The sequence below is a fragment of the Lepidochelys kempii genome, chromosome 9 (assembly GCF_965140265.1).
Source record: "Lepidochelys kempii isolate rLepKem1 chromosome 9, rLepKem1.hap2, whole genome shotgun sequence".
Taxonomy (NCBI): Eukaryota; Metazoa; Chordata; order Testudines; family Cheloniidae; genus Lepidochelys; species Lepidochelys kempii.
Window position 1 is genome coordinate 66,859,117 of NC_133264.1, and position 21,957 is coordinate 66,881,073.

The 21,957-nt window shown below is 38.2% G+C and overlaps 1 protein-coding gene across 9 annotated transcripts in view; it reads right to left on the minus strand.

Moving 5' to 3' along the window:
- Positions 1–21,957, minus strand: part of DIAPH2 (diaphanous related formin 2) — an 811,118-nt gene that overhangs the window by 389,651 nt on the left and 399,510 nt on the right. For all 9 annotated transcript variants that reach the window (XR_012160923.1, XM_073360856.1, XM_073360855.1 and 6 more), the window contains one exon: positions 14,191–14,320. Coding sequence is in view for 8 of the 9 variants with exons in the window: in XM_073360856.1 (XP_073216957.1) it covers positions 14,191–14,320 (130 nt within the window). In the remaining variant the exon portion in view is untranslated. The remainder of the gene's footprint in view (positions 1–14,190; positions 14,321–21,957) is intronic.

The window sequence follows — 21,957 nt, forward strand, 5'->3', positions numbered from 1 at the left end:
GTGAAACCCATTTCAGATTTATGCAAAACCTTCAGATTAATAGTGACTTCACATCCATTAATATGCTTTTTTCTATCAGATGCAATGGTTTTAATTAAACTTTACTAACCCTTTTTGGTTTAATCCCTCAAGCCGACCTATAAAACACTAGAGATTTTAAATCAAACTGTAAAAATCCACAAAGCTGCAAGTAAAAGTGTTAGCCACAGGAGAAAACCAATACAGGATTTATCAAACATGTCTAGTAAACCAGTAAACCTTTATAAAGAGAATTTTTATAAAGAAAAGATAGATTAATCTTAAAAATTAATCTCTAGAAAATAAATTACACGGGTGTATCAAAAACATTTTCAACATAAAAGATAATAAACTACAGCGAAACACTTGTTTTAAGCTTCAAATTCAACCCTAAATATACTATATATGAATAGCAGTTGAGGTTTTGATAAGGAATTGCCAAATGGAAAAGATGACCAGAGGGCTAATACTTTTACTAGGTAGAGTGAAAGTGAGACTACTGTCTGTGCTTCTAGTTCCCAGGAAGTTTGTGGCTATTAATGGATCTACTTAGATATAAAAACACATATTACTACAGACAACGGTGTACCTCTACAAAAGGCCATCACAAATATCCTGATAATACAGGAATTAAAAAGGCAATCAATTATGGTGAATAGTGAAATCTCTTCCTACTACAAATGGCAACCTGGGGTATGCTCTTTATGCATCACAAACAACAGATCATGAATAAATGCCACCAGCCACACGTTATTTTAGCATTTACCTGTACACATACACACAAATATTTAAACCACACACACAATAGCCCTTAAAAACCAGAAAATCGCTCTAAGCCTTGATGCCACAGCAAATGATGTGGGGAGAAAATCCCTGTACCCACATGAAGCCCCACTAAGGTCGGGTTCAGAGGTCAATCACCAAGAGTTGATTGAAACATGGGGACTTAGATGACTAAGCATTTGTAGTTCGATAACACAGGCATTTGCAATGACCAAAGTATTTCCTTCATTACATGCAAGGAAGTACATGGGAAGATTGTAGATTCTGAACAACAATAATAATGAGATAAATTACTCATTATTTTAGAAGGTAACTTCCATGCTTTAAAGGCTAACTCTGAAAAGACATCCCTCAATGTACACTTCTTTTGGGATGATAATTTTAGGTATTAGTGCAAAAGAGAAAGATTAATTTAAGGTAGTTATCAATGGTTTAATTGTTCAATAATGTCATCATTTAACTGTTATTTTATTCTACAGTTAACTAATTAAAAAAGATTGTAAGAGATATTTTGGAGTTTTTCTCAAAAATGTTTATAATGCCAATGCATTATAGGTCATCATAATTGTAAAACACAGCAGTCAGAGGCTATCATCATGCAGCTAACATGAGGCTGCCACACACAACACACTGTTAGATTTTTTCATTATTAATTAAAGGTGAAATTAATCATCTCGTCCTATCTACATGAATCCCTAACAATCAATCTTTGTGCACAGAGCTGCATTTCAGCCCTGCTAGGTGATGGGGTTGCTATGCAGCCTTCTCCTAGATACTCCAGCCTACAGATTTACTGCCCCAATTCAGGGGTTTTGAGGCACTGTATCCATACAGTCATGAATCTCATGGCCCTATAGATCTGGTCAGAATTGGTCCTACAAAATTCTGTTTAATCAGAAAATGCAGAGTCACTGAACCTAACATGTTTTACAAAAACATCTTGTGTTTAATGAACTTGCATCAAATCACAGGCAGGGCCCTGAGGGAAATTCTGAAAACTTTGGTTATGGTCTAATTTGAAACAAAGCCAAGTTAAAAAAAAAATGCTCTAAACTGATACCCCAACTTTTTACATGGTCATTCTTCTAGCCCGGTCAGCCTCAAAACTACTACCATGATGGTGTATTTGGAGTGAGTCTAAATCCCTCCTATGGGGTAAAAAAGGATACACAGGGTTGTTTTGAACAACTCCCTCTATGGAAATTAAGTGACATGTAGTGTTAGCATAAGCTCTTCTGGGCAAGAGTTAATTTTACCCTTTCCATACTCATGCCAGAAACAAGAAAGGGGCCTGGAAGAGAGGAATCATTTCACCTTTACAGAAGCAATTTTGAGTATGCTGCTAGAATCATAATTGACATCCCTTGTTAATAGGACTCTCCACACCAATAGTTGGGTCAGAAAAATAAACATTAACTATTCATAGTAAGAAATGTTGTTCCTCAATTATACAACTGCGAGGGTGAGCAAAGTGAGGTTTTGTTTTGTTTTTTGTTGAGAGAGAGAGAGAGATAAGCATAGTCAACAGGGTAAAAAAATTCTGATAAGGTATCTTCTGGGTGACAAAGAACCACATCTCACCTTTTTAATTTTTAAAAGGGACTAAAAATATTTATTCTTCATTGCTGAAATAGGTCACAATAGAAAGATTCCGTTGACCTGAAGACAGTCTGGTCTCAGTTCTTATTAATCTCAGAATACCAGTGACAACTTCTGGAACAAATGACAGTACTAGAATTATAGAAGCAGTGGTGCTACATTTGAAAACCGGGGTACATTGAGGGTTTTTTTTTTAATACACTTTTTATATTTAGCACAGTGCCTGTCCCAAATACACACAGAAAATTCAATCAGTCCTTCACTTTTACAAGGTCTAAAATTCTCCAAAATTAATAATCTATTTTTTACACTTCAACACACATACGTAAGGTTACACAATCAGATCAAAGGAAATTGTTTTAAATGCCACCATTTTAGAGCAGCACACATATAGAAAACTCCTCTGCAAAGCAAGTGACCTACTGTTGGTTAGTAAATTGGTAATCCATTATCTAAGGTATATTTATATTTCTATAAACTATCAAGTACAAATATTAAATAGATCATCTTGCTTTTATGCAGAAATAGCACTCCATGTCAGGCTATGATCTCTTCAGATATAAGTAAACCAAAGCTCAGGCCTGGTTAGAAGCAGAATATGATTCCTCCAAGGATTCCCAGATGCTATCTCAGGTGAGTTTCTTTTATAGGTGGCATTCTTCCCTCACTCAGTAATTACAAAGTTAGGTAGTGCTATGCTGCTAAAGATACCACGTTAGATCAAGTCTGAAACATTTGTGGTTACTAGAACAGCCTAAGTCATTTCACAAGTATTTTATTTTTAACCAAATGTAACAGAAAAATTTGATTTCCAGTAATTAAATTCTTCATACTTAAAATTTCCCTGTGTAGTTTCCCCTCCTAAAAACAGTTGCATAATACTGGTAGAATAGAATGCCCGTGGTGTTCCATTCCAGTGGCAGCTCTATTTCAGCATTAGATTAATTATTAATTCTCTCTCTAAAACAATAAACATCTATATCGACTCTAATATCTATAACATATAATATCTATTACTGTAAATGTGGCAATTTTTATTCTTGTGATTGGACAATTAAACATAACGTTACAACAACATTCCAAATATTCTAGAAAGCTAGATTTGCATAGGGGTCCTCTAAGCTTTCTGCTGCACAAGCTTTGGGCTTCACATCCCTGATGCAAAATCTGAAAAAGCTTCCCAATCTCAAAATTCATAAAATGCAAATCATCAATCCCTCTTCCTGGCAGGTAATCAATATATGTTCTGATGTTTGACGACCCTCATTGTCTCACCTTGCATGGCTACATGTTTTAGTGGTCATGGAATTATCCGACCCTTCTGAAAATCCAGCTACAGTATGTATCTGAATTACCTACTGTGGCAGACAACTGCACAGGTTTACTATACACAGTGTAATTAGTAGTTCATTTTTTTGTCCTAAATGTACTGTCCTTTAATTTATTACATGTTCCTGTGTTCTTATGCTAGTCTTAATCTTCTTGTTCTTAATCTGTGTGTTTTTAATCTATTCACTATTTACTTGTCTCAACTGTGAAAACGGTTTATTCTTAACCTTTGTTTCCTATCTTTTAACTGGTCACTGATCCATGAGAGGACCGTCCCTCTAATCCCATGACTTTGCTTTACTTTGCTTAAAAGTCTTTGATGAGAGACACTGTCAAAAGCTTTCAGAAAGTCCAAGTAAACTATATCCACTCGATCGCCCTTGTCCACGTGTTTGCTGACCCCCCCCCCCAAAGAATTCTAACAGGTTGATGAGACATGGTTTTCCTTTACAAAAGCAGTTTTGACTCTTCCCAACATATCATGTTCATCTATGTCTCTGATAATTCTCTTCATTACTACAGAAATCAGAAATACTGTAGTATCAAATACTAACTATAGTATCAGAAAAGTGGTAATATCTACTAAGTGCCACCCATTCAAGGCATTGTTCTGAACTATCCTTCACAGTAAATTGTACATATCTTCAGAAGGTTATTTCTCTCCTTGCTTTTTCACATTATTTGATCAAAAGTGTAATAGTTAATGTTAACTTTTCAATTATTGCCACTGGGTGTTCTTGGTTCTTCATCAAGATTCCTAAAGCTATTGTTCAAAGCTCTATGCAAACTCAGTTAGACATCACTATATTGCATTAAATACCATGCAGACCTGAGTACTTATGAAGATAAAAGAACCCAAGGAAACTCTCTGAATAGGAGACACTATTCAGGGCTCAGCTGAAGTTAAAATCTAATGCTCTTATTATAAAATGAGACAAAAAAGTCTCAGACTGTCTATCAGAAGAAGAAAGGGGACAACGGTATCCATTGTGGAGGTGATGGTCTATCAGCACGAGCATCTCACAGAATGTTGTCTGGACTGGACATATGCTGTAAGGATTGACTTTTGGGTGAGCTCTGTACTGGACTGGGAAGGAATTTGTCAATAAGTCCAGGCTATAGATTGATTTTTATATTTTTTCTTTTATCTGTAACTTTGTTTTCCAATCCTTTCACCTTCATCTATTTTGGATCTTTATCTTAAGCTGTGTTAAATATACTAGTATTTGTTTTTTACTACAGACACAATCAAGTGCTTGTGTCAAAGAGTGTTGAATTGAGGGGACACTGGTAAACTAGGGTGTGGTGCTTCCAGGGAAACAGTGGATTGGCATACATTGCTGGTAACCAGAACAAAAAGGATTGGGCACTCAAGGGTAACAAAGCAGGGTGTGTAAATTGCTCGCCTGCAGAGGGTGAGAGAGGGGCTTACAGTAACCCAGAGTGGAATGCTTGTGTCCCCTGCAGCCAGTAGCTCCGGGAGAAGTATCCCCAGTGGGCACAGACAAGACTCCTTCATGCTATAAGTAGGTGATAGCGATTAACCCCACACACTCCAGTTAACCCCACAAAGTATCACAATGGATGTATCCAAACCCTAGTTAGAAGGAGAAAAGCCTGAGGAGCCCAGCAGAGCCCTGTATAACCATATTTTAAATAGAGTATGCCAGGAATGACCTCTCAAGATGTCCAAACTTGAGAAAATGTAGTTGTTATCAAGAACCGCCATTCCCAAGGTGTTTGTAACTCTGAGGTTCTACTGTACATCAAAAAAGCCTTTTCATGTCCTCTGCCAATACCTTAAGGAAGCCCCTCAAAATCACCACAGGCAATTGGTAAGAAGTTAACATTTTGTCCACAAAACTCAGAATGTACTGGGCAAAAAGCATTATAAACTACCTGTGCTTGTTGGCCCTCGAGCACACTGACATTGATCCTGTCCTAAGGAATGTAGGTACAGGATAAGATGCTGTATTTCAATAATGATCTGAAACACTGTCAGTGGGATATGAGAGAATGCAGATAAATCACCATAGGATGATAAGAACAATCAAGAAAAATCAGAAGGTTTCAGGAGCTACTGGAAGAAACACAAGAGAATTCCAGTGGATGTGGAATTTTTCAAGCACCATTTTTCAAAGAAGTCTTTTATAAACATGTATCTGTGACTTCCATACTTAAAATAAATAAATAAATAAATAAAAATCAGAATAACATTGTTTCACAAATTTGAGAGAACAGTTTTAATAATGTTGAAATACCATTAGTACCCATCACCTTCCAAAAACGTTGTCCCACCACCCTGACTACAGAAAGTCTTCTCTTTCACTTTTTCATATTATTGTGCCACACAGACTGTGCATGGTATGCAGACGAAGATGAATCACGGACCTGTTCTTGCTTCTATTTCATCTGCATTTGTGCACCTCAGGGGATCAGTGCTGTGCAAAGGTGTGATGTATACATGAAGATGAAAGTTGAACAGAAACTGATGCACAAACATATTGTTTGAACCTCGCAGAGTGGGTGCTCTTCCCAGCATGCCCCTAATTAGCTTTCTCAAACAGACAAAAGCTGTAGTTCTTCTACTTTTCCAACAACTAGCACTAAACACAATCAAATGTACTTAACTAAAATGCACTATACACTGTAACCATATTTTTTCTTCTACACCACACTTAGTACAGAACACATCAAAGAGGGATACACTGGGCCAAGAGTTTTAAGCAGAACTCCCCACAGAAAATTGTTGTCTCAATATAGGCACAGCACATGAAGAAGGAAGAAAACAAAATGATGATTTATGAATAAAACATGTTTTTTGCATCAAACACAATGAATTTTGAAAAAGGTGGCTATTCTTAGTCAATCTACTGTGTAATTGTTACATAACATGACTAATATTAGTAAGTAAAATGCATATGCAGCATGTTAAATGTGCTAGTGGTTATAGATAAGACTCCCTTAGCCCTTTCCTAAACCCTCATTTGCAGATTTAGAAACTCAGCCCAAATGGATTTTTGTTGTCAGACTCATCTTTTGTATGCAAAAAAAGTGCAAGACATTAGTCAAAAATTTAACTCTCCTTTGGTTTCCTTGTAACTACAGTACAAGTTCTGAATTCATAATACAAAATTGATAGCTTCCTATGGCAGCATTTTTCACATTTTATTAGAATCTGAAATTGATGCAAAAAAGTTGCAAACAATTAACAGCAGACTATAGTAAAATGAACACTGCTGAAAGAAAATGGTAAACTATTCCTTGACTTTAGCAAAGCTTTTGATACCGTCTCCCACAGTATTCTTGCCAGCAAGTTAAAGTAGTATGGGCTGGATGAACAGACTGCAAGGTGGATAGAAAGCTGGCTAGATCATTGGGCTCAATGGGTAATGATTAATGGCTCCATGTCTAGTTGGCAGCTGGTATCAAGCGGAGTGCCCCAAGGGTCAATCCTGGGGCCGGTTTTGTTCAATATCTTCATTAATGATCTGGAGGAGTGCTAGATATGCTGGAGGGTAGGGATAGGATACAGAGGGACCTAGACAAATTAGAGGATTGGGTCAAAAGAAATCTGATGAGGTTCAACAAGGACAAGTGTGGAGTCCTGCACTTAGGACGGAAGAATCCCATGCACCGCTACAGACTAGGGACCGAATGGCTAGGCACCAGTTCTGCAGAAAAGAATCTAGGGGTTAAAGTGGATGAGAAGCTGGATATGAGTCAACAGTGTGCCTTGTTGCCAAGAAGGCGAACAGCATTTTGGGCTGTATAAGTAGGGGCATTGCCAGCAGATTGAAGGATGCGATCATTCCCCTCTATTCCACATTGGTGAGGCCTCATCTGGAGTACTGTGTCCAGTTTTGGGCCCCACACTACAAGAAGCATGTGGAAAAATTGGAAAGCGCCCAGCAGAAGGCAACAAAAATGATTAGGGGGATGGGGCACATAACTTATGAGGAGAGGCTGAGGGAACTGGGATTGTTTAGTCTGTGGAAGAGAAGAATGAGGGGGGATATGATAGCTGCTTTCAACTACCTGAAAGGGGGTTCCAAAGAGGATGGATCTAGACTGTTCTCAGGGGTAGCAGATGACACAACAAGGAGTAATGGTCTCAAGTTGCAGTGGGGGAGGTCTAGGTTGGATATTAGGAAAAACTTTTTCACTAGGAGGGTGGTGAAACACTGGAATGCGTTACCTAGGGAGGTGGTGGAATCTCCTTCCTTGGAGGTTTTTAAGGTCAGGCTTGACAAAGCCCTGGCTGGGATGATTTAGTTGGAGACTGGTCCTGCTTTGACCAGGTGGTTGGACTAGATGACCTCCTGAGGTCCCTTCCAGCCCTGATATTCTATGATTCTATTGGCTAGGTTGCGTTAGTACATAGAACACTGCCTACTGTATTTGTTTAAAAATCACTTTGCCTATCCAGGATTATGGAAAGTGAGTGAGTGTGTGTGTTTCCTTTAATAGGAGAGTTAATATGGACAGTGACAAGTTTAGTTGGAAACTTTCTGGGCTATCAGCTTGCACACTACTGAAGTAAAGAAATGTATGCAATATTTCCCCTGAAGCAATATGAATACAACCCACGAGGCAGTTTTCATGATATTGCTAGGTTTCAGAGTAACAGCCGTGTTAGTCTGTATTCGCAAAAAGAAAAGGAGGACTTGTGGCACCTTAGAGACTAACCAATTTATTAGAGCATGAGCTTTCGTGAGCTACAGCTCACTTCCTCAGATGCATATCGTGGAAACTGCAGCAGGCTTTATATATACACAGAGAATATGAAACAATACCTATTCCCACCCCACTGTCCTGCTGGTAATAGCTTATCTAAAGTGATTTCCAGCACAAATCCAGGTTTTCTCACCCTCCACCCCCCCACACAAATTCACTCTCCTGCTGGTGATAGCCCATCCAAAGTGACAACTCTTTACACAATGTGCATGACAATCAAGCTGGGCTATTTCCTGCATAAATCCAGGTTCTCACATCCCACCCACCCCCATACACACACAAACTCACTCTCCTGCTGGTAATAGCTCATCCAGCTGTGTACTGTGACTAATTTTTACGACATAAATTCCTGATCTTCCAAGAGTATGGACCATATTTATTATGGATTCTAAAAGTTTAGTATACAGGAGACACTGCCTTCGGCAGATGTCAGTTTAAATATCTGAATGGCCAAGAAGTATTTAATTCAAAACCCACGACAGCAGCTTTTGATTCTGTAAGACTAAGGTAACTGTTTAAGAATACTTTACATATTGTATTGCAAAATTAAAGGGGTTTACGGAAGGGCAACCAGAATTATTAGGAGTATGAACTCTCATATGGAAAGAAAAACAGATAGTGATTGTTTAGGACTCAAATAACAGAGGATATGATAAAATAATGAATGAATTAATAATGAATAAAATATAGAATAAATAGAGAAGGTAGATCAAGAAATTCTGATCTCAGTGTCCCATATGCAAAAACAAGGGGACATTCAATGAATAGAAAAGGTGGCAATTTAAAAACTGATACGAGGAAATATGTTTTCACAAAACACAACTATGAAATTCATTACCACAGGAAGCAGGATGGTGTTGGGACCAAAAGTTTAGGAAAATTCAAAAAGTGATTGGATAACAAGAATATCCAGAGTTACTTTAGTTAATGCTAACAAATTCTGGAAGGAATATTGACCCTCATGCAAGGTATAAGCCAGTGGATCTCAAACTTTTGTACTGGTGACCCCTTTCACATATCTTTGTGTGCGACCCCACCTTATGAATTAAAAACACTTTTTTACATATTTAACACCATTATAAATGCTGGAGGCAAAGCGGAGTTTGGAGTGAAGGCTGACAGCTCACGACCGCTCCCATGTAATAACCTCATGACCCCCTAAGGGGTCCCGACCCCCATTTTGAGAACCCCTGGTTTTAGCCAGTCTTTAGCTATTAAAGATTAAGATGAGTTCTAAAGTGGGGGGGGGGGAGAGGAAGCGGCCTACTAAATGATTTCTTAATCCCCTCTCTAAAGCATCAAGTGCTGGCCATGCTCAGAGACAAGGTCATAGAACAAAGAGACCGCTTGGTTCTGATCCACTATGGTAATTCCTGTGTCCCTATGTACATTTATTAAGTAGTGAATTTTGGGTTCCAGTACATTTCCTAACATGTGCCCACAACCGACTTGTGAATAACTGGAATTCTTCCAGTATAGTCATTAGATGTCAAGGTTTATATGTAATATGGAGAATGAATTACTCTATAATGGTTAAAAGCCCTAAGGATGGTCCCTATGGGCCAGGGTTAATACATTTGAATACAGTGGTATTGGAAACCTCACACAATCAGTGCTCTCAAACCAGACATTGTATTAGCTCTAAATTAATTTTTGTGAAGTATATTACGTTTAACTATAATACTTATAATAAATAGTTAAAGAGACAGATAGACCAATCCATTATAAAGGCCACAGAGGCTGGCAATAAAACAAAAAGGGCTTTTAAAATACAGGGTTATCTAAGTTTTCAGCTTTTAATTTTTATTTCTTATTGAAAACAGTATTTCTTATGCAAATCAAGCCAACATTATTTCACAACTCCACATTGTTTGTCATGAGAACCACTAATGTTGTAAAGATTTAATTAACTTTTAACATTTTTGGTGGATGAACAGAATTATGGCCGACAGACTGTACAGCAGCACAGCCAAATTATATAGGGTCGTATAGATGATGTTGCTATTGACTCTATTGCGTGTATATATATAATTTCTCAAAAAGTAATTTTCATTATCAGAATATAATAATTTTAAAGTAAATCAAACTGGGAATTTATACTATTTGACCATGCCCATTTCATGTACTGTTTTTTTTGGTGGGGTTTTCTCAAATGCGTAAAATAGAGTGAAGGATCAAGTTCTCTCCTGATCTAACTCATGTTTAGTTAAATACTTACACCAGAAACTAATATTTAGGGCCATGGTACATTTTTTTTTTTATAGTAACCCTTCAATACTTTACAAAATGCTAAGACTTTTGTACGACACAATCACTCATGAAAATTCAACAATTTGGGGTTTCCACATGACATATTTGGAGAAACCTGTTGCCAAGTTCTTACATAAACAGCCACATATTTATAAACAAACAAAAATCAGCATAAATATGATATCTCCAGAAAGAACTTGGGAAGTTGTTTCCAAAACAAAAGGGGGGGAATAAAAAAAAAATGCATCTCTTTAACAAACTCTTGACACTCACTAACTACTTATTTCCTTTAAGTGCAGAACATATTCAGTGATTGCGTGGCAAGATCGGTACTGGAGATCTATGGATATCAATAACTACTTGGCAATTTCCAAGTGTAGTAGAGATTGTACTCAAAGTGAGACTGCAAATCTGGTCTCATGCAGGTTTTAAACAAGTTTTGTATGATAAATTGTACAGCCAAGAATTAAGGGCAAAAAATATTAAAAAGTGACAGAATGGCCAATAATAAAACTCTTAAGTTAACTAAGAGTTAACAGGCAGCACTAATAAGATATAAGAAAGAAAGTTCACACATCCATAACAATAAAGGAGACAAATTATTAATATGACAATGTGAACATACAGACAAAGGAAATATTTTTATCTTGAAATTTAACACATGCATACAAGAACAAACAATTTTACTGCAGGGGAAGAGAGGGAAATGTTGAGACTAACCAGTGCGAGACCCAATTTAAGTAAACAAAAGAACAGAATAAAGATGGAAGAAGCACTATTATTGTGAGTGTACCTGATCAGATCATTTACACTTCAGAGGGCTTTTGGCATGGCAAACTATGTTTTATGTTTAGCTTTATTTTGCTTATTGTGGCAAACGAGGGAATTATGTGTATTCTTTTTAATAAATATTTTAGGCACTTCACTTTATCAGTTTGATATTATTCTGCCTGACTGCAAGGAGTTCAGTCAAAAAAGGCTGTTAGGAAGGGAACAAAATATTGGCAAAGATAAGGTGGAGTCTAGAGGGCACCAAGGATCCTTAAGGAAACAATACGGAAGCTATAAATTGGGGAATGACCCTCCCTGACTCCAACCAGGCTGGCAATTTCTCTTTCCAGAAACCTTGGATCCAAGGGGTTACTAAAATCGTAATGATGCGGGTCTAGGTAAGAAGCGGGAGGGGATGGGATGAGGAACTTGAGTGGGTTGTCAGAGGCTGTCTTAGGGGCTGACAGAGACACACTGAGGAAGATACACAGGAACTGCAGCAAACAGGCTCTCTATCACCAGCCCTGAGATGGAGGTAGTTGCACTGAACAGAATGTACCAAAGCTAGCAAGGAAAGATTAAGGTTTAGGCAAAGAGAAATATGAGCATAAACCTTTATTGGTTTTGTACCTTTACTCTGCATACTGTGTATCTTTCCATAAATAAATCATACCTTGTTTGAAGATGCTGTTTTTGAGTCACTATAATCAGACCTCTAACCCTGCCCTAGAGCTATGGGGGAGATGTGTGTGTGTGTAGCACAGTGCTGCCAGAACACCACTGTGAAGAGAGTTGGGCCTGTTGGATTAACATAGCTGGTAAACAGAAAAGCTGCAGCCCAAAGATCCAGTCTACCACTGTAAGGCAGTAACGGGGGAGAGTAGCAAAACCTATGTACTTGACAGGAACTAAAAGAGGCCTAAAGCACAGCTGACCCTATGACTGTGACATTAGTATTTTAATTGGGATCTTTAATTTTGTGTAGAAGTACTTGTGCCTAGAAAGGTACATGCTCACCAACTGTCACCATTAATACATCACTGTTTACCCACATTTACCACACTGATATTTGAAATAAGAAAAAAAGCCCATTCATTCCCCACACTTTAAACAGATCAAACTTTTGATACCACTGTAAACAACCTTAAAATAATATTAATTGATGGCAGTATAATACCTACTGTGTGAAAAAGAATTAGAGGTGGCTTTTATTCTCTGCCAAATATTGGGATAAAGGGTAAAATTTCCAAAAGTAACTTAAAGTCCTAAATGACATTCATTGAGACTTAGCCTCATGAAGATTTCTCGAATATTTGTTTTTAGCTCAACGTTATGGTCCACTCTTACCAGCACTGACAGATATGAGTTACATTACATAAATGCAGAAAGGTTTGCAGAATTGGGCTCCACAGTGGCAGGCTACAGTTTTAAATGTTCTTTAGTTAACAGTTGGAATAGTTTTTATGTTAAATTATGATAATGTTGGGTATTAACATATAAGACAGATTCAGTAAGGGTCAAGCTCTGAGTTCCTGACTCAGTTTTTTCTCAAGCAAACTTCCATTGATTACAGCACCTCAGAATTTAACACAGTATTTAAAGTGTGCAAGAGATCTTTCAGGAAGATTTTGCCATTTTAAAACCAGGCAAGTGACCTAACATTTAGGTTTTGTAAAGATAAATTGTTTAAAGACGCTGGACTAAATATGAGCTTTTTAAATTTAGTTCCAGTAGAAATTGTTTTTTAATTAAATAAATTGTACAAACGACAAGTGACCTCTATTTTTATCTGTTTTACTGGGAAAATGATAGAGAGCATAACCTCAACCTTTTTTTATTCTGGTACCTTTTTGAAGCACAGTTTCTTATTCATTTGATAATACTGAACAATGCAAAATACAAGAAAAAAATTACTCTGTACTAAGTCTATTGTTTCCTTGATTATAGCATCAAAAATCACAGGCTTGTAATATGGAACAAAATATCTGTAAATGTGTAACACCACTTATAGTAGTTACCTCTGAGCAGAGACTGAAGTGTTTTGCTGTTACTTGTTGATCAATAACGTTAGCATTCAAAAACATAGGCAGTATTTGTCTGAATAAAAAACACAACGCTCTACAAACCTGACAATATGAATGAATACATGGGTAAAGACCTGACCAGTAAAACTGCGTTTTGGTTTCAAATCCCCAGTCATCATCTATCCAAACAGTCCTGGAAAAATCCTTCAAAATGTCCAATGACTACTAATGTAAGGAATTTTTATACTTCTGAGGACTTGACTAACTGTCCTGTAAAATTAAGATGTCTTGGTTTCCTTGCAATTTGAATTAGATAATAATGATTTAAGGAGATTTGACTATTTAATTGTGTATGTTGTGATTGCATATATGAACAATAAAGCAGGTCTTTAAAACCATTAATGGGGAGCTGAAAATTATTGGGATGCTGATGTTATAAAACTCCTTGTGTGAAGTTCAAAGTACTTCACTGTAATGTGCTGTGTTATCTCACTCCACTTAAAAGCAACCACTCCCTGTACCTTTTCCCAGGTCAATAAACAACCAGAAGAAGAAAAATCCATGAGGATTATTAATGCTTAGAGGTTACATAATCCTACAATCTAAAATTAAATGTTCTGAGAGCATTCCATACCAATACAGATAAAAACTACTCTAGATATATTATCTACATGCTTACCTTTGCTTGCACTCTCAACATGTTCCAGTTCGTCTGTGAATTTTAAGATGTCCCGATAATTCTCTTCACAGATTTCAGCCAGAAAATGCAAGAGTGTTGTTTTTTGATTTGATGATTTAGTATCTCTAATCTGCAAAGATAAGAGCAGAGTAAAGACATAAGGAAAGAATATATTATTTAGCTTTATGAAAATGTTTTCTTAAATCTACTTTAAGATTTATTTTAATTCACTTAATTAAAGATTTTAGTGAAAATTATCTACATTTCCAACTTGTGAATGAAATTAAAAATTGTTATGATCCTCAAAATCATTTCCTTTAAAATCAACCTTAGTGTGGTTTCTAAAACAATGTTAATCATATAAAAGATCTGAAATATTTGAAAAATCCAAACACCATAAATTTTTAATTTTTTTTTCAGAATACAGAGATGCGTGGTTCTGCACATCTGTTTCAATGTCAGTTATGCTCAGTATGAAGTGCAAAGATGGTCCACACAAAGGGGAGGACTGAATGTTGAAACATTGTTAGTCTAGAAGTTAAAATATTGTTAGAAATTGAATAGGTTATTCAATTCACCTTTCTAAATGAATTCCAACTTCTAAAGCAATCCCTCTGCTGCATGTATTCTGGGATACAGTGCCCCCTAATCTACGTTTGCTCTTTTAAGCTCTCAAGGGAGAGGTTAATGGAGCTTCTTCCCATCATAAATCCCAATTACTCATTTAAGCAAAATCCAATAAGTAATCAATCAATCAAGATGGAATTATATTAGTGTTTCATAACCTATTTGGTTGGTCCTTCACAGAACGTTTGAAATTAAGAACTAAACAGCCTCCTCCCAATCCCCCACCCTCTTCTGCAAAAAGAGAGGTGAAAAGCCCAAGAGATCCAGACTGGCTGGCTAGCAGGAGAATGAGAGAGGGAGTAGTTTCAATATCTCATCATGCTTTCTGCTCTCCCATGGAAATGTCTCTACAGGAGCTTGCTGGAGATTCTTCAGACTCAATGAGAACAAATGGAGACATGGCCTCTCTCCATTCCACTGTTCCACCACCAACCATATATGGGGGCTCCTTGCATGGTCTGAATCACTCCCCATTGAAAGAAACTTATGGACAGCAAGAATCATGGGAAAGTTGTGGCACTGCTAAGATACACGGGTTCTGACAAATTTGCAGATAACCACTGATTTTGGGGCCAACCCCCATGCTAATTCCCATCTGTATGTGTTTGGGTGTCTAATGAAGAACCCTATGGATCAAAGGGAATCATCAGATGATGCATTTAAGTCTCAGCTCAGAGTTTCTGTATCCCACCCAACAATGAAGGATTCCATTTCAGATGGCAAAATTTGGTTAACTCCACAATGTGAAGAAAGGGGAAGCAAAACATAACAGTGGCATCTACTTCTTCTAAAAATACAACTAAACAAAACATCATCCAGAGGTCTCACAATCTATAACCCTCTGACCACTACATACAACTACAAATACTTATGCTACACAGCCTGTTCCACCTTCTATTTAGCTGTGACACACTAAGTACACTTCTCAGACCTGAATAAGAGCTCTGTGTAAGCTTGAAAGTTTGTCTCTCTCACCACCAGAAGTTGATCCAATGAAAGATAGTGTCACCTACCTCGTCTCTTCGTCTCCCACCCATGCAGGTATAACTCAAAAGTGTTTGTGTGTATTCATTTTAGATTTGGCCGATATAGAGGATGTAATTATTACTTGCTTGCAAGGATACTAACAGCACAGAATAACGCAGATACAGACTGCACATAATTATTTTCAGAGACTTTTTCATCGATGAGCATTACTATCACAGATGAATTTGTAAATGCTTTTTAACCCACCTTGACATCTAGTGCTTTGTCTAATACAGACTAAGCTACAGCATATCCTGCAAATGAAATCAAGGATTTATTTTAAAAGAATACATTAATATGTGCACAAAATCTCCAGTTTTTTTGTCTCATTCTGCAAATTGTTAGAAGTTATAATTCTATAATCCTCAGATGACAGGTTTGCCCTGCTGATATTCATTTTAATGCAGGCCTTTCAGCTTTAAGGATTTACCCTGTTAAGAATGAGTACACTCCATAAACAGGTTTTTAAAAATATAGGATATTGAGGCAATTAGAAAGCAATTTAATTCATACTGATTTGGTTACTAAAGACCAAAAAATGTTTAGTAATGGTATGCAGTATAAATCAGGTCTTAATGTATTACCGCACCATCTCCACAAAAGTCCCCTCCCACCCATTTTTTTTAAAAAGAAAAAAGAAAAAAAACACCTAAATTCAGTTCCGTAGCCACTAAATTTAAAAAGTAAACTAAGTTTAATTATTTCTTCAAAGGGTTTAACAAGAAAAAAAAGATTTATTTTTCAGTGTTGCATCATCACAGAGTAGGTAAAATTGAGTTAATTCAAATGGCTAAAAATTTATCTTCCCTTCAGACTATCAGAGCTGGGTTCTGTGGCACGAATAAAAATACTATACTAAGTCTGTGTTGGTATTTTACTGGACTACTTAAACACCTTAGTATATTCTCATACTGTTAAAAATCTTGGACAGCACTGTGTCACAAAGCTGATCAACTGAATTCTGTTAAGTGTTATTGGGGTGACCAAATATAGTTTAAGGATTGCCAATGACAACAAAAGAGAAAGCATGCAGTGAAATCTACTTGTCTAGGCACTCCTGCTGCTCAGATGGAAACAGTGAGAAGACTGATTTAATGAAGTTAATCTTTGCCTTTTGCACTGTATACTGGGCTCACTAAATAATATCTTTATTTAATGCACCTTCTTCAAGGTATTTATAACAGTTAGGTAATAGAGCTAAGAACATATCAAACAAATATTATTTTCAGGTGGGTTTTCCTTTATAATTTTTACTATTTAACAAGTTAAGACCCACAAAATAAAACAACATGAAACTCAGTCCTGAAGTCCTACATAGGAAAAACATCTAACTTGGCTGAATTAATCCCCAGTGGAACTCGACTGACAGGCGTTCCACAATGGGTACATTTATGCCATTGTTGCCATTATCTTTAGTGTTATGTTTTATGCTTCAGAGGTATGGCTAAGATTTTGTCTTGAATATTTAGTAAAAGTCACGGACAGGTCACGGGCAAAAAAGAAAAAGTCATGGAAGCCGTGACCTGTCCGTGACTTTTACTAAAAATATCCCTAACAAAATAGGGATGTGCAGATCCTCACACTGCCTGAAGTGGGGCAGCTATGCAGGGGCTAGGAGCTGCCTGTAGCAGCTGGGGGCTGTGAGGTACCCACGACACCTGCAGCTCCAGGGGTTCCTTGCTGCTGCTGGGTACCCCCGCCACATGGAGGGCCAGGAGCCAGGAGCTCAGGGTTCCCCCACCACCCATGGCAGCTGGGAGCTATGGGGTACCCCACTACCAATGGCAGCCTGGAGCTCCGGGGGGCTGCCAGAGACACTGGGGGTACCCCACAGCTCCCTGTCCCCACAGGCTGTAGGGACCCTGTAGCTCCCAACCACCTCAGGCTGAAGTCCTGGGGTCACTGGAAGTCACTGATTCTGTGACTTCCACAAGCTCCATAACTAAATCATTGCCTTAACTACAGATAATCCAACTGATTACCAGCAACAGGCAAACAATAATAAACAGTCGTTTACATTCAGTGACAATTAATCAAGCATTGTCTAAACAAGTAATTATCAGTATGACTGGGACATTATAACATGAAGTTTCCTAATAGCTTCCATTCTAAGGCCTGTTTTCAGTCTTTCAGAACTTTTAATCTCTTAGGCTGAAAGTCTTGTCTTTGTCACAGACTTTGTCAGAGCATGATTTTTGACCCCTGATCAGAAACAAATAGTACAGCCATTTTTGAGTTGAGTTCAAATAAAATAAAATCTATGACCTTCCTATCCCACTGCTCTAGTGCAATATTAGTAATATATGGTTTTAAAGTCAAAGTAGGAATTTGGCTGAAAACTGATCATCATGGATGAGAGATACTTTTTGAATGTTCCAGTAAACACTGGTTTTGATTTGGCCATGTTATAATGCTTTGAGATTCATACTTTGTAAGTCTGTAGTACACTTACTTTTGATTCTCCTACCAAGATTCAGATTTAACGTAGGTTGTGAGAGTGACATGCACATGGCCGCACACACACACAAACACAGAATGAGCATACTTGATTCTTTGGACACACTACGAATGCTCTGAGGGTGAAATTAAATCATTGCACACAATAAAGACACAAGTCCTAATCACAAATTAAGTCCACTCACTGACATTCCACAATCTTGGGATGGCCTTTTGCACAGTGATGAACTGCACACTGAACAAGGTAGGGCTCGCCAGGTGCAAGTTTTAGATGAACAAATACATTTAAAAATGAGCCACAGATTTATGCTGCATTATGTTAAATAGCCAATGAATGCAGAAAAGACTGTGTAAGTCAAGAATCAATGTAAGTGTTTTTCTGAGCAGCTAGGTATTTGTTGAAAAAGCCTGGACAGCTGAGATTTAGTCACTGTCTTCTCAAACTGAGAAATGTCTTATTTGGGCTATAAGATAAAAGCTACATCTGAAATAGATCACTGATTTTTTTTAAAGATGACAGACAAGGAAAATAGTGGCAGATGAGAAGATTATTTTTTTTCTCATTCTCTTTACACTTCTCACTGTAGAGAAGTGCTTCGAGGCAGATTTACAGTACATTAACATTAGAACAAATACCTATTGAAATGTAGTCAGTAAAGCTGATCTTATTTCAAGGGAAGTAAAAAAATCCCCAAAACAAACATATGAAAATACACTTTAGTAACACATCATTAGGGCCAAATTGTTCCTAGGGCTTATGTGGCCATGCAGTGGAGTCGGTGGGAGTAAGAACTGTCCCTCCACTATCAGAGCCCTCATTAGTGTCCTCCAGGTTTTGACTCCAAGCATTTCTGGGAATGCAAGGGATGCAGCCAAAATGTTCCCGCATGGGAACACGGGAGAAAACAGATGAGTAGTAGGCAAAGCATTAGCTGGCAGAATTTGCTCATCAAACAGGATAGTGGTGGTAAGCTGCAGTTCATAAAGGGGAGCCCCTAATTACTCCTTTCCCTTTCTGAATGCATGTGCTAGGCTGTGCTATCTTTAAACATTAAAAAAACACTCCCTTCCATAGCCAGGAAGAGAAACCAGGATAGCCAATTCTCAAAATACTGATGCTGCATAAAAAAAGCTGAGCACAAAACTGGCAAAGTGTGTTGCATCCCATCTAATGGATGCTTCTGGGCTAGGGTTGCCAGGTGTCCAGTTTCTGACCAAAATGCCCAGTTGAAAAGGGACCCTGGTGGCTCCGGTCACCACTGCTGACCGGGCCATTAAAAGTCTGATGAGCAGCACAGTGAGGCTAAGGCAGGCTCCCTGCCTACCCTGGCTCCGCGCAGCCCCCGGAAACAGCAGCATGTCCCCCATTTGGCTCCTATGTGTAGGGGCAGCCAGGGGGTTCCACACTGCACACTGCACCTGCCCCAAGCGCCGGTTCTGCAGCTCCCACTGGCCAGGAACTGCGGCCCGTCCGCCTAGGAGCTGAAGAGGGGACATGCTGCTGCTTCCAGGAGCCGCCTGAGCTAATAGCTGCCCCGAGCCTGCACCCCTGACCTTTTCTGTGCCCCTAAGCCCTGCCCCAGCCCTGATCCCCATCCTGTCCTCCGTACCACTCGGTCTCAGCCCGGAACACCCTCCTGCACCCCAAACCCCTCATCCCCAGGCCCACCCCAAAGCCTGCACCCCCAGCCGGAGCCCTCATCCCCTCCTGCACCCCAAATCCCTCATCCCCAGCCCCACCCCAGAGCCCTCACCACCTCCCACACACCAATCCCGAGCCCGCCAGGTGAAAAGGAGAGAGTCAGTAAGGGTGGGGAGAGTGAGCAACAGAGGGAGGAGGCGATTGAGTAAACGGAGGGTGGGGCCTCAGAGGAGGGGTGGGGGAGGGCAAATGTGTTAGATTTTGTGTGAGTAGAAAGTTGGCAATCCTACTCCGGGCACTGGGACACCTCACTGTCTCCTGTTCTCTAAATAGCCTAGTCACCTGTGGGTTGTAATACTTTAGTCTAATTTTAGTTGTTGGGTTTAGATGTGTGTGGTGTTGGTGGCCTGTGATTTACAGGAGGTCCGACTAGATAATCTGGCGGTCCCTTCTGGCCTTAAACTTCATCATCTACAGAGAGTAACACCACAGTACCTGCTACCAATTACACCTTTAGCCTAAACATTCTGGGTTCCAACTCTGCTGATAGCCCACATAGGGGTAATTATGGTTTTGGGGTTTGTTTTTTAATTCCTTTTTAGAGAGATGTAGGAAATTGCATGCAAAAATGACTTAACAGAAAGTGAAGATTCCTAAGTCAAGCACTCAAAAGTAAGTAAAAGCCAGAACTAAGGTTGCCCTGGCAACCTTATTTTATCCTTGTTGCATAGGTGCATTGTAATGGTGTTGCCCACTATCTCATAGGTAGTCTGTGGCAAAGCCAAGAACAGAACATGCCTCTGTTGTGTCCCAGCCCAGTGTCTTTAACACAAGAAAACATCCTTTCTGTTCTTGCAACCTTTTACTTTAGTCATCATTAGACTATGCACTAAATAGAGCATGACTCTCGTAGAATAAATAATATATGATCGTGTAATTAAACCTCTAATAAAGTGTATTCTCAAGGAGATCAAATTAAGGTAACACATTTAGCTTTAATTCAGGCATTTTCTACCTTGCAGCCATAACATTATCTTTTAATGTACTGCTTTGTATGCAATTTCCTATGTAAGTCTTTCATTATTTCATGATAAAAATATGACAAATACTGCCCCCCATGGGCAAAATCCAGGGATAAAAGGAAATCTTGGAAGTCGTCATTGCGTGCGCAGGAAAGGAGAGGATTCATTTACATAAGGTCCTTGTTTTCCAAACAGCTCCACACCTAGACCCCAGGCTGTAAGCAAGAATCCTATTCAAATCCACTCTGCTTCATGCTCAAACACCATCAGGATTGGTCATTCCAGTCTCCCTTTCTCCCACATTAGCATGTAATTTGGCAGAAATGCTTACAAGGTAAGTGTTGTTTTAAATGTAGTAAATTGAAAGAAATAAAAGTGAGACTAAGTTCAATATGCATTTAAATAAATAGTTTTACAGTTTGGAAATATTTTTTAAAGTTATGCAAATGTGTCAGTCTGAATCATTAAATTATTAAAGAATTGAAGAACGGAAATGATAATACTACACTATCAGAACTGCTAATATACCACCAATTAATATAACATATTGCAATTTTAATTGTAATTTTCATTTGGCCAGTAAGTAACTGATCTCAGAGTGTAATAAAATCAATGCTATCTCCCTCATCTTTAATAACTTTATGAAATGGTGCAAGAGTATTAAAATCTTAACACGGCACTTGTGTATACAGGGCTTGCAATGCACTTTACTAATTTAATGCAGTTCTAGTTTGGTTCAGTTTTTTCCCAGTTCATTTATAGCTAAAGAAGAAGTTGCTGGTTAAATGCTATCAAGTTTAAATATGGATAACTGATTTTTATGACAAAGTTATTTTTCATAATACATTGATTTTTTCTAAATTTGCTCAGATTTATGAAAGAGATCTTTGTGTGCATAGTATAATTGATAAATTTCAATAGAGCAACACAATGCTCAATAGGAATTTATTAAGAACAACTTTCAGTTGAACGGCAAAGCACAAAATTGGAAAA